This window comes from Chiloscyllium plagiosum, unplaced genomic scaffold, assembly GCF_037043375.1.
Source record: "Chiloscyllium plagiosum isolate Xiang-an unplaced genomic scaffold, Cpla_swu_hap1 HiC_scaffold_1, whole genome shotgun sequence".
Taxonomy (NCBI): Eukaryota; Metazoa; Chordata; class Chondrichthyes; order Orectolobiformes; family Hemiscylliidae; genus Chiloscyllium; species Chiloscyllium plagiosum.
In genome coordinates this window covers 168,460,218-168,474,293 of record NW_028270139.1, presented here as the reverse complement: position 1 = coordinate 168,474,293, position 14,076 = coordinate 168,460,218, and the positions used below count along the sequence as shown (strand labels likewise).

Genomic DNA, 14,076 nt, shown 5'->3' with positions numbered 1-14,076 from the left:
CCATAATAAATAGGGAAAGGAGGCTATTTCCCCCCCACCATGCCCCCCCCCCCCCCCCTCCCACAAAACTGCCTGCTCTGTCATTCAATAGGATCACAACTGACCCAATATTCTTCACGGAGAAAGTGAGGTCTGCAGATGCTGGAGATCAAAGTTGAAACTTTATTGCTGGAACAGCACAGCAGGTCAGGCAGCATCCAGGGAACAGGAGATTCGACGTTTTGGGCACAGGCCCTTCTTCAGGAATCAATATTCTTCACATCCACTTTCCTGTAACCTTTGAGTCCCCAACTGGTCAAGAATCTATTGCAGCCTTAAATATACACAAGGATTCTGCCCCCCACAGCTCTCTGAGGCAAACAGTTCTAAAGACAGTCAACCCTCTGAGAGAAGAAATCCCTCCTCATCTCAGTTCTAAGTAGGCACCAGTTTATTCTGAGACTGTGCTCCCTGGTCTTGGACTCTCCAATGAGGGGAAACGTCCTCTCGGCATTGACACTGTCAAGCCCCTTAAGAATCCTGTGTGTTTCAATGAGATCATTTCTCATTCCTCTAAACTCCAATGAGTAGAGACCCAACCTGTTTAGCCTTTGCTAATAAAACAATCCCTCCAAACCAGGATTATCCAAGTGAACATCCTTTGAAATGCCTCCAGTGAAACATTACCTTTCCCTAAAAAGGGGGACCTACTATTCCCGATCTGGTCTGACTAACAACTTGTACAGTTGCAGTCAGTCTTCCTCACTCTTATACCGCCTTGAAATAAGGACCAACATGCCAGTGGCCTTCCTGATTACCTCCTGCACCTTCATGTTTGCTTTCTGTGTTTTGTGCGCGAGTACCCCCAAAAACACTGTTGCAAATTTCTGTATTCTTCTCCATTTAAGTATTCTTTTGTTCTCCCTTTCAAAATGAACAACTTCACATTTTCTCACATTATATTCCATTTGCCAACCTTTTGCCCACTGACTTTTAACAATCAACATTTCTCTGTAAACTGTTTTCATTCCTTTTGCAACTTGCATTTCCACATATTTTTGTGTTGCCTGCCAATGTGACGACAGTACATTCACATGCTCCAAGTCAATGGATGGAGATTGTAAACAACTGCACTCACAATGCAGGTCCCTGTGCAGCTCCACCAGCCACAGGTCACCAATGTGAAAAACAGCCCCTTATCCCCACTCATTGTTTCCTGCTCATTGACCAATTCATTATTCAGGTGGGTTTACTATCTGCAACATCATTGGCTCTTATGGTTTAACATGTTGTGAGGTACTTTGGTTGAATACCTTGCGGAAGACCAAATACAACATATTTATTGGTTACCCTCAATCCATTTTGGTTGAAAGTTCACCAAAATTTAATTAGTCAAGACACTATTTCCATTCTGACTTTGCTGGATTAGATTTTGATTTTCCAAATGTTCGGATTTATTTCCTTAATATTTAAAGTCATAGACATATACAGCACAGAAACAGATCCTTTAGTCCAATCTGTCCATGCCGACCAGATATCCTAAATTAATCTAGTCCCATTAGCCAGCATTTAGCCATATCTCTAAACACTTCCTATTCATATATCCATCCAGATGCCTTTTAACTACTGTAATTGTACCAGCCTCCATCACTTCCTCTGGGAGCTCATTCTATGCACGCACCACCCTCTGTAAGGAAAAGTTGATGCTTTTAAATCTTTCCTCTCTCACCCTAAAGGGTGGTAATTAGCCGGGCTGGATTTGTCCTGTTTTTTTGTGTACAGGACATACCTGGGCAAATTTTCCACATTCTCGGGTAGATACCAGTGTTGTAACTGTACTGGAAGAGATTGACTTGGGGAGCAGCAGGTTCTGGAGCACACATCTTCAATACTGTTGCCAGAAGGCCGGAAGCCTTTGCAGTATCTGTGATGCTGGGGACCACCAGAGAAGGCTGAGATGGATATGACTGAAGATTGTTACGAATGCATCAGTCTTATCTTTGCACTGATGTGCTGGGCTCCTCCATCATTAAGGATAGGGATATTTGTGGAACTGCCTCTTCCAGTGAGTTGTTTAATTGTTCACCACCATTCACAACTGGATGTGGAAGGACTGCAGAGCTTAGATCTGATCCGTTAGTTGTTGGATTGCTCAGATCTATCATTTACTCTTTATGCTTTTTGGCACCAGGTAGATATCTCACCTTCAGGTATGCCCTCCTGCACTCTCCATTGAACCAGGGTTAATCCCCTGACTTGATGGTAATGGTTAAGTGGGGGACATGCTGGGCCATGAGATTGCAGATTGTGCTGGAGTACAATTCTGCTGCTGTTGATGACCCACAGCACTTATGGATGCCTAGTCTTGGGCTGCTGGATTTGTTCAAACTCTGTCCCATTTAGCACAATGATAGTGCCACCCAACAAGAGGGAGGTTATTCTCAATGTGAAGGTGGGACTTCATCTACACAAGGACAGTGCGGTGGTCACGTTTACCAATACTGTCATAGTCAGATGGTTCTGCAGCTGGCAGATTAGTAAGGATGAGGTCAAGTATGTTTTTTCCTCTTGCAGGTTCCTTCACCACCACCTGCAGACCCAGTCTCGCAGTTATATCCTTTTGGACCTGACCAGCTCGATCTGTAATGCTATTGCCAAGCCACTCTTGGTGGTGGACATTGAAAACCCCCACCCAGAGAATATTGTGCACCCTTGCCACCCTCAGTGTTTCCTCCAAGTGTTGTTCAACATGGAGGAGTACTGACTCATCAGCTGAGCCAGTAAGAGGTTTCCTTGCCCACCTTTAACCTAAAGCCATGAGGCTTCATCGGGTCTGGAGTCAATGTCAAAGACTCCCAGGGCAACTCCCTCCTGACTGAATCCCCCTGTGCTGTCACCTCTGCTAGGTCTGTCCTGCCAGTGGCACAGGACATATCCAGGGATGGTAATGACAGCGTCTGGGGTGTTATCCATAAGGTATGAATCTGTAAGAATGATTATGTCAGGCTGTTGCTTGACTAGTCTGTGAGCAATGGTGGGCTTAAGATAATAAAAATAGAAAGGACAGATTGGGACAATTTTTATTGGAGTGTAGGAGGTTGACGGGTGACCTTATTCAGGTTTATTAAATCATAAGGGTCATAGAAAAGGTGAATAACAAGGGTCTTTTCCCCTAAAGTGGGGCGTTCACAACTGGGGGCTTATTTTTAAGGTGAAATTTAAAAGGCGCACGCGGGGCAATGTTTCTGCACAGAGAGTGGTTCGTGTGTGGAGTGAACTGCCAGAGAAACTAATGGATGCAGGAACAGTTACAATGTCTAAAAGATGTTTGGCCATGCTTCTGAATAGGAAAGGTTTGGAGGGATATGGGTCAAACACAGGAATGTGGGGCTAGTTTAGTTTGGGAACATGATTGGCATGGGCTGGTTGGACCAAAGAGTCTGTTTCTGTGCTGTCTGATTATGACCTTCTCTGCGGCTGTAATACTGAAGTCTGCACTCTGTTCTGCTAACGTGATGTACTTGGTATGGTATGATCTGCCCGTAGAGCATGCAAAACAGCACCTTTCACCGTATCGACATACATGTGAGAATAATAAATCAATTTAAGTATATCTTCCACCTTAAGGACTGATTCAAAGCATCTATTTAACTCCTCTGCCATCTCCATGTCCCTGAAAATTGTCTCACCAGCTTCATTTTCTAAAAGGACTATGTTTACTTTGACCTCTCTCTTCGTTTTTGTCAACATAAAGAAGCTCTTGTTGACAATTTTTATTCTCCTCGCTGGTTTGCTCTTGTAGTTTACTCTCTATTATCTTTTTAGTCCTCCTTTCCTGGATTCTGAATTTATCCTCACTGTCATTCCTGTTAATCTATCCAACCAGTTCACTTTCGCTAACTCTATCCTCCTTTCATTGTAATTCCATTCATTTAACTTTAGTTTCTTATGCTCAAACAGAGGATTAAATTATATCATTACTTCTGAGGGGACCTTTCACTCTGAAACATGGTTCATTCCTCATTACTAGATCATAGATAGCCTGCTCCCTACTTGGCTCCCTTGCATATTGCTCGAGGAAGCAATCCCTGATTCACTATGAAGTTCTTGTCATTGATCCCCTTTCCAACTTGATTGGCCCAGGCAACTTGACGATTGGTGGCTCAGTGGGTAGCACTGCTGCCTCATAACACCAGGGATTTGGGTTTGATTCCAACCTCGGGCAACTGTCCGTGTGGAGTTTGCACATTCTCCCTGTGTCTGTGTGGGTTTCCTCCTGGTGCACCAGTTTCCTCCCACAGTCCAAAGATATATAAGTTAGGTGAATTGGCCATGTTAAATTGCATGTAGTATTAAAGGATGTGTAGATTCGGTGTATTAGTTAGTGGAAACGTAGAGTAATAGTGTAGGGGAATGGGTCTGGGTGGGTTACTCTTCCGAGGGTTAGTGTAGACCTTTTAAAAATTCATTCATGGAATGAGGGCATCACTGACTAGGCCAGCATTTATTACCCATCCCTAATTACCCTGAGGGCAGTTAAGAGTCAACCACATCATTGTGGGTCTGGAGTCACATGTAGGCCAGACCAGGCAAAGATGGCAGTTTCCTTCCCGAAAGGGCATTAGTGAAACAGATGGGGTTTTTCCCCAACAATCAACAACGGAATCCTGGTCATCATAAACTTTTAACTCCAGATATTTATTGAATTCAAATTCCACCATCTGCAGTGGTGGGATTGGAATCCAGGTTCACAGAATATTACCTGAGCCTGTGCGTTAAGCGTCCAGTGATAATACCGCTAGGCCATTGCCTCCCCTGTTGGCCCAAATGGCCTGTTTCCACACTGTAGGGATTCTGTGATTAAAGTCATCCATAATTAGTGCTCTATTCTTTTCACATGCGTCTATTATTTATTTATTTATTGCCTTTTCCTACAAAGTGGCTACTGTTTGGGGTCTGTCCATTACTCCCACCAAAATGCTCTTTCCCTTTCTGTTTCTTACTTCCCCCCCAAATACCTCGATTATCTGAGCCGAGGTCATCTTTCACAATTGTTCTCATTTCATCTCTTATTAACAGTGCTGCCCCATCAACTTTTCCACCTCTTCTGTCTTTCAAAAAATCAAAATTATTGAATGTTAACTTCTTAGTTCTGATCACATACAACATAGAATGATACAGTGCAGGACTGGGCCTTTGGCTATGATGTTGTGCCAAACTAAATGCCAAAAGAATTATATTTAAATTTCATCATCTGTTGCAGCAACATTTGATGCAGGTATATTTGATGTGTCTTTGGATGAATAGTTTAGTGATAATACCATGAGGCTATTGCTTCTCTGGCTATCATATACTTTGATATATATGTTTGAAATGGGAACAGAGAGAGACCATTATCCATACTGACCACAACTTGTTATATATTTTCAACTGGACAAGACTCACTGCAGATGTTCACCGAAGATCCTTAGACAGCACCTTCCAAACCCTCGACCACTTCAATCTAGAAGGACATGGGCAGCAGATACATGGGAACACTACACCCTGTAAGTTTCCCTCCAAGCCATTCACCATTCTGACTTGGAAATATATCGCTTTTCCTTCATTGTCGCTGGGTCAAAATCCTGGAATTCCCTGTCACAATCATCTATCTTCTTCACCTCCTGCTGCATCTGCATGCTTACTTTCAGCAACCTGTGTCTCATTGCACCAATCCTTTCCCAATCAATAGTACATCCTGTGAAGAGCTGGAGTTGAAGCACTGAGCCCTGTGGTACCCCACTAGTTACTGCCTGTCACTCAGAAAAAAGGTCTGTTTTTCCAAATTCTTTTTTCTCCTGTCTGCCAATAAGTTCTCTATCCATGTCAGCACACTGCATCCCAATCCCATGCCCTTTAACTGCACGCTCACCACCTATATGAGACTTTATCTTTTGAAAGCCCAAATAAACCACATTCATTGGTCCCTTCATCCATTCTTCTAGTTGGATCGTCAAAAAATTCCAGGAAATTTTCAAGCTCAACTTTCCTTTTGTAAATTCATGCTGACTCTGTCCAATCCTGTCACTTCTAATAGATTCCAACATTCCCCTGCTGTTATTGAAAGACCAATAGATCAGTCAATCCCTGTTCCCTCTCTCCCACCCTCATAAATGATGGGGTGACATTAATGCTTCCTTTGGATCTGCAGTAACTATTCAGGAATCTTTACTCATCATCTCCCAGAATTCTAATGTGTTTTCTAACTCTGTGGAAGCCATTTTCTTGGTCATGGCTTCCCTCCCAGTTAAGGAATCATTTTGTTGAAGTGCCCCTCATCCAGAAGAACTATAGTGCTTGGCATGTAGCTATGGAAGTCGAGAGTGTGGTGTTTATGCCTGAAACATTCATTCTCCTGCTCCTCGGATGCTGCCTGACCTGCTGTGCTTTTCCAGCACCACACTCTCTGATCTCCAGCATCTGCAATCCTCACTTTCTCCATGTAGCAGTGGGGGTGCTGTTTTGCAGCCTCCTGCACATAGCTAAGTTCCTTTCTCACTAGGAGGTAATGGTAAAGTGTAGCTTATCTGTTCAAGGTGCCTCTGTTTGCCTGCTCAGTGTTTCCCAACTGTGAGCATTTTTTTTAGATTAGATTACTTACATGTGGAAACAGGCCCTTCGGCCCAACAAGTCCACACTAACCCTCTGAAGAGCAACCCACCCAGACCCATTCCCCTACACTTACCCCTTCACCTAACACTACGGGCAATTTAGCATGGCCAGTTCACCCAACCTGCACATCTTTGGACTGTGGGAGGAAACCAGAGCACCCAGAGGAAACCCAAGCAGACACAGGGAGAATGTGCAATCTCCACACAGAAGTTACCCGAGGCAGGAATTGAACCCGGGTCTCTGGCACAGTGAGGCAGCAGTGTGCCACATTTTTTGAGCACGTAGCTTCGTTGCTCAAGCGTGCATAGCCCCATGAATTAGTTTATGATGTATTGCCAAGGTGTGTGGCTCCTCTAATAAAGGACATCTGTCCTACATTTGTTTTAGATCTGCACTGACCCTCTGAAGAATATCCTATCCCTGTAACACCATCCTGTTAGGTCAATTTAGCATGGACAATCCACCTAACCTGCACATCTTTAGACTGTGTGAGGAAACCCATGCAGACACGGAGGACATGCAAACTCCATACAGGCATCACCCGAGGGTGGAATTGAACCTGGGTTCCTGAGGGTGTAAGGCAGCAGTGCTAGCCTCTGTGGCACTCCATCAATTCAGTCACCATTTATTCATTCCCCATTATAACATTTCCTGTTTCTGCACATGATGGATCCACATTCATCTTAGAAAATATTTTCCTGTTACCCAAAGACTCTTATGCAGTTTTTTAAATATTGTCTCATTTAGATTTCCCCATTTATATTCAAATTTTGATTGATCAGTTTACTGGGCCTTCTTTGCTGAATTCAATATACATCATAATTATCAGCTTTAATACTAAATCCAACAACTTAATATGTATTCATTTAATCTGATATAATCCATAGCTTCCTTTGATAGCCGCCTCCTCCTCTCCCCTTTATTTCTCTCCCCCTCAATCCTCTCCTCTCTCCCTCTGTTGATCTATCTCTTCTCTCCCCATTCTCCATCTCCTCTCAGCTCTCCAGCCCCTTAAATGCTCTCCCCCATACCTTCCTTTCCCCTCCCTTCCTTCCTTTCTCTCTGTCCTCTGGCTTCCCTCTCTACGTGGGATGGAATGGGCAGAAAATTAAGGGAAACACAGGCATGGAGGTTGGGAAGTGGAGTGACACACAGGCCAGGAACACCAGCCCCCTCCCCGTCTCCCATTCCCATTCCCCATCCCCGGCACTCTCCCCATCTCCCCCTTCTTCACCCTGCTCTCCTCTTTGTTTTCTCCTCTCTGTCCCTATCCCTGTCCCTCCTCTCTCTCCTCCTCTCCCTCTTGCCCCTTCTCTCCCCTGCACACTGCCTCCTCTCTCTCCCAGCACCCCCTTTCTGTCCCCCTTTTCCCCACCTCTCTTCCATCTGCCCCTAATCTCTGTCCTTCCTCTCTCCACACACCCTCTAGCCCTCTGCTCCCAAAGGCTAAGTCGAATGCAGAAAGACCGAGACAGGGAAGAGGAGATCAGAAAAAGACCCTCAGACACAGTTGAGCACACACAGAAAGAGCAAGAGGAAGCAGCAGGAGAGATGAGACAGAGGGTGGATTGGAAATACAGAAATTGACAACAGAAAATGGTAAAGAACAAGATGCAGAATTACCCAATGATATCTGAACCGGATGATTCTTGATGTCGGAATGACCTTTCCATTGAGATGCATTTGGCTTTATATAAACAGGAGGACTTTCACTTTCTGTTTCTCCATGTCCAATCAGTAATGCCAGTGTATGAATAGATTAGAACTGAGTTATATTCACAGAAATCATGTGATTAGTAAGAAGTCAATTGAATTACTTGGAATCCCTGCAGTGTGGAAACAGGCCATTTGGCCCAACAAGTCCATACCAACCCTCTGAAGAACAACACACCCAGACTCATTCTCCCATTACTCTACATTTACCCCTGACTAATGTACCTATTCTACACATCTGTGGACACTCGGGGCAATTTTAGCATGGTCGATTCACCAGACCTGCACATCTTTGGATTGTGGGAGGAAGCGGGAGCACCCAGAGGAAACCTCCACACACACGGGGAGAATGTGCAAACACCACACAGACATTTACCTGAGGCTGAAATTGAACCCAGTCTCTGGCACCGTGAGGCAGCAGTGCTAACCACTGTGCCACTGTGTTCCCCTTTCATTTCAGTGATATAATCTACATGCACAGGGTAGGGCTGAGTGTATGGCGTACACAGATCGGGGCAGAACAGATTCATCCTGGAGTCTACAGTTGTCCTCATCACCATCAACCACACGGTTCTGTGTTGCCTGCAAATGTCATGATCATACCCTCTGGGTTTAAGGCCAATTGTTAATCCATTCCACAGGAGTGAGTCCTGAAGAAATCCACTAGAAATAGTCGTCCTGTTGCTAAAACAATCAACAACACCCTTTGCGTTCTGCCATGAAACCAACTTGCCAACTTTATTTCCAGCTTGCTACATTCCCCTGGATCCCATGGGGGATTTTAAAGTGTTTTTTTTAAACTAGTCTGCCATGTGGGACATGATCAGAAACCTTGTTGAAATCCATAGAGAACACATCAACTGTATCACCCTCATCAATACTCATCGTGACCTCGTCATACAGTTCGATCAAGTTAGTTCGATCAATATCAAACACCATCTTCGAACATATCCATGCGGCTTGATATTGATTTATTCCTTGCCTTTCTGATTGGCAGCTTTGCATGATCTCTCGAATTAGATTCCAATAATTTGCTCCCTATGGAGGTTAGGCTGAGTTGTCTTGGGATTGTTTGTTTGATTTCTTACCATCTTACCTCCCCCACTACTCTTGCTCCCTTCACTCTCCCTGCTTCACTCTCCTCTCCCCATCTCCATTCACCCTCTCTCCTCACCCCATCCCTGCCCCCTCCCCAATTAGTGTCAAGCACACAAAGGCAGAGATAGGTAAAGGTGAGGAAAAGACCCTCTGTCACTGTCGAGCACAGACAGAGTCACAGAGTCATAGAGATGTACAGCATGGAAACAGACCCTTCGGTCCAACCCGTCCATGCCGACCAGATATCCCAACCCAATCTAGTCCCACCTGCCAGCATCCGGCCCATATCCCTCCAAACCCTTCCTATTCATATGCCCATCCAAATGCCTCTTAAATGTTGCAATTGTACCAGCCTCCACCACATCTTCTAGCAGCTCATTTCATACACGTACCGCCCTCTGCGTGAAAAAGTTGCCCCTTAGGTCCCTTTTATATCTTTCCCCTCTCACCCTAAACCTATGCCCTCTAGTTCTGGACTCCCCAACCCCAGGGAAAAGACTTTGTCTATTTACCGTATCCATGCCCCTCATAATTTTGTAAACCTCTATAAGGTCACCCCTCAGCCTCCGACACTCCAGGGAAAACAGCCCCAGCCTGTTCAGCCTCTCCCTGTAGCTCAGATCCTCCAACCCTGAGCTTTGTAAACGATGCTTTGATGAAGGTTTGCAGTTAGCTTATCTCTGTTTGAATTCTGTAAGCATTCAACTCGACCTATGATAGTCAAACTCAGCGAAAGCTGAAGAACTGTTATGTCTAGGCCTAGAGATGAGGGGATAACAACTTGAGTTTCCCCAGTCTCTGCCCTTGAGAGTGTGATAAGGAACGCTATAAGGCAGGCATCTGTGTAATTTTTTGGTACTCATTGCATTGAGGCATCTGACTTAGTGTAATGAGTCAATCTTGCAAGATTTTTAATAAAGACCCTTGCTTTGCTCTTGCTAATTATTGAGTCAAGTCGATTTAATTTCCACGACAGAAAACCTGGGGGCTCGGTTGGGGACCCCGTGACTGGGTGAGATTCTGAAGATTCCCAGGAGGCGCATGTGCCAGCGCCTTGAAGGTCTTTCACTTCATCTTGAGCGCTGAATTGGCCCTTTTGTGTGAGAGGACTGGGAATCTGTGGATCGCCCTAGTGCCGGGGTTTCGAATCAAATAAGGTCGGGGTAAGAATCGTGGGTTAAGTAATCCTGCATAGAGACTCATTCTAAGAGAATAAATACAGCAGGAAAAGGGTTCAGTGAACTCTCGCATGCTATTAGAGTAAAACCCCAAGGGAAGGGGCTTGCCCTCTCAAGAGTGTTTAGGAGACAGCAAGGTTAAGTGTGGTTTTAGACTTGGAACCACCACTGGCTGAGTTAGACTCGCCTAAGATGTCCCAGGTACGTGGTCTCTTGGTTTACGAAAACCAAGGCATTGAGGCGGACACACCCAATGTGAAAGGGGACCTCCGGCGGTAAAAGCAAGTCAAAGGGAAAAGGTAATGGTACCACGAGAGCGAGCGAGAGAGAGAGAGAGAGAGCTGAACACTTTTCCAGTTACATTAAAAATGGGCTCTGGCAAGAGCAAACAAAGGGAGAGTCCACACAGGACTTGGAATGGCCAATCAAAACTACAATACATGCTCAATAATTACGGCCCAGAGTCTGTGAAGCAGTTAGAATTGTGGATCAAGGAATGTGGTATTCCGGAGGGAGGAAGTTTTAGGAAAAGGCAGCTGGAAATATTGAGGTCGAGGTTGGAGGAGAGAGCGAAGGAGAAAAGGAAGGGAAAAATAGAACCTGTGAATTGGAGTGCTTATAATATGTGCAAGGCTGAGGCTGATATCAGAGAAAGGAAATCTCAAGTAAACGATAAATCAAATACACGTGCAAACACCAGCACACATGCAGACGCGCACGGCAAACACCCTAACGAAGCTGTACAGTGTCTTAAGTCTGTTTCAGACCCTGACCTTGATGACTGCCCTCCGAGACCTGCAGCCTCCCTACGCGATCCGCCTGACGAAGGTTCCCAAGTCAGCGGCCGCTGCCTCAGGGTCTGCTGAATCACCGGTAGCATCTCGTACCCACAACAGATCATAGCAAGAAGGCCAAGAGGAGTATAACTGGCCAGCCATAAGTGTCCATGCCAGAGTAGCCAACCCGCAAGCAGAAGAGAACGGAGACATTAATGCTTTTGTTGCAGCGCTGGCAACCGCCTGTAGGGGGCATTCCCAGTGCGAATGGACATGACCAAAATAGCAATGTGCAAACAACGGGAAGGTGAGACAGTGTCCCAGTACCTTATGCGTCTCACTGAAATCCATAATGTCCATAGTGGACTGAGACCACCTAGAACATAGAACATAGAACATAGAACAATACAGCACAGAACAGGCCCTTCGGCCCACGATGTTGTGCCGAACATTTGCCCTAGCTTAAGCACCAATCCATGTACCTATCCAATTGCCGCTTAAAGGTCACCAATGATTCCGACTCTACCACTCCCACAGGCAGTGCATTCCATGCCCCCACCACTCTCTGGGTAAAGAACCCACCCCTGACATCCCCCCCTATACCTTCCACCCTTCACCTTAAATTTATGTCCCCTTGTAACACTCTCTTGTACCCAGGGAAAAAGTTTCTGACTGTCTACTCTATCTAGCCCCCTGATCATCTTATACACCTCTATCAAGTCACCCCTCATCCTTCGCCGTTCCAATGAGAAAAGGCCTAGCACTCTCAACCTTATCTCGTACGACCTATTCTCCATTCCAGGCAACATCCTGGTAAATCTTCTCTGCACCCTCTCCAAAGCTTCCACATCTTTCCTAAAGTGAGGTGACCAGAACTGCACACAGTACACCAAATGTGGCCTAACCAAAGTCCTGTACAGTTGCAACATCACTTCACGACTCTTGAATTCAATCCCTCTGCTAATGAACGCTAATACACCATAGGCCTTCTTACAAGCTCTATCCACCTCAGTGGCAACTTTCAAAGACCTTTGAACATAGACCCCAAGATCCCTCTGTTCCTCCACCTCACTAAGAACCCTACCGTTAACCCTGTATTCCGCATTCTTATTTGTCTTTCCAAAATGGACAACCTCACACTTGGCAGGGTTGAACCTGAAGACATAATGGCAGCAGAAATCACGCCGTAAAAAGCACACCAGAGGAACAGCTTCATCAATGGAATGAAGAATGGAATAGCCAAAAAGATGGTCACCCAGCTGTTGGAGAAAGCTGCTGCAGAAAAAGAGGTCGAGGAAGAGGCACTGGCAGAGGCAGATCTGGCAGGTACTTTGTTTGTGTGAAGGTGTGAGGCTTGGGTGCTCATTGTTGTGGTTCTGTTCGCCAAGCTGGGAATTTGTGTTGCGGACATTTCGTCCCCTGTCTAGGTGACATCCTCAGTGCTTGGGAGCATCCTCATCTCCCCTTTATTTCTGTGAAGCGCTTCTGTGATCTTTCCTCTGGCATACCTGCACTATGTTGAGATTGGATGTTGATACCATTAAATGTAAAGGGAGAAGGTTTGATTTTCATTTATTGGAGATGATCTTTGCTTGGCACTTGTGTGAAGAATGTCTCCAGTCCTTTTAGCTGGAATGTTGTCAGGCCCTGCAGCCTTTGCCAAATCCAGTGCCTCCATCTGTTTCTTGATATCATGCATGTTGAATTAAGTTCACTGAAGTCTGGCATCTGTGATGCAATGGACCACTGGAGAGGGTTGAGCTGGCTCATTCACTTGGCACGTTGGCTGAAGATTGTTCTGAATGCTTCAGCCTTGTATTATGCTGGTTCCCCCAGTATTGAGGCTGGGATAGAACATAGAACATAGAAGAATACAGCGCAGTACAGGCCCTTTGGCCCTCGATGTTGCGCCGATCCAAGCCCACCTAACCTATACTAACCCACTATCCTCCATATACCTATCCAATGCCCGCTTAAATGCCCATAAAGAGGGAGAGTCCACCACTGCTAATGGCAGGGCATTCCATGAACTTACGACTCGCTGAGTGAAGAACCTACCCCTAACTTCAGTCCTATATCTACCCCCCCTTAATTTAAAGCTATGCCCCCTTGTAATACCCGACTCCATACGTGGGAAAAGGTTCACACTGTCAACCCTATCTAACCCCCTAATCATCTTGTACACCTCAATCAAGTCACCCCTAAACCTTCTTTTCTCTAATGAAAACAGCCCCAAGTGTCTCAGTCTTTCCTCATACGATCTTCCTTCCATACCAGGCAACATCCTGGTAAACCTCCTCTGCACCCGTTTCAGTGCCTCCACATCCTTCCTATAGTATGGCGACCAAAACTGCACACAATATTCCAGATGCGGCCGCACCAGAGTCTTATACAACTGCATCATGACCTTAGGACTCCGGAACTCAATTCCTCTACCAATAAAAGCCAGTACGCCATATGCCTTCCTCACCGCACTATTTACCTGGGTGGCAACTTTCAGAGATCTGTGTACATGGACACCAAGATCCCTCTGCTCATCCACACTACCAAGTATCCGACCATTAGCCCAGTACCCCATCTTTTTGTTATTCTTCCCAAAGTGAATCACCTCACACTTAGCTACATTGAATTCCATTTGCCACCTTTCTGCCCAGCTCTGCAGCTTCTCTATATCCTGCTGT

The 14,076-nt window shown here is 45.5% G+C and overlaps 2 protein-coding genes across 4 annotated transcripts in view; one reads left to right on the top strand and one right to left on the bottom strand.

Annotated features, from left to right (window-relative positions):
- The window catches only part of LOC148152281 (interferon-induced very large GTPase 1-like), a 37,783-nt gene extending 26,373 nt beyond the window's left edge, over positions 1-11,410 (bottom strand). Inside the window, exon 1 of one of the 3 annotated variants that reach the window (XR_015758688.1) lies at positions 4,742-4,799. The gene's annotated coding sequence lies outside the window, so the exon portion shown is untranslated. Of the gene's footprint in view, positions 1-4,741; positions 4,800-11,392 lie in introns of those variants that run through there. The other 2 variants (XM_087992189.1, XM_087992195.1) reach the window with 2 other exon arrangements.
- LOC148152280 (WD repeat-containing protein 54-like) overlaps positions 1-12,563 on the top strand; it is a 104,249-nt gene extending 91,686 nt beyond the window's left edge. Inside the window, exon 7 of the mRNA XM_087992203.1 lies at positions 12,543-12,563. Within this exon, the coding sequence (XP_087848329.1) occupies positions 12,543-12,548 (6 nt within the window). The 3' untranslated portion in view covers positions 12,549-12,563. The remainder of the gene's footprint in view (positions 1-12,542) is intronic.
- Positions 12,564-14,076: the final 1,513 nt, after the last annotated feature.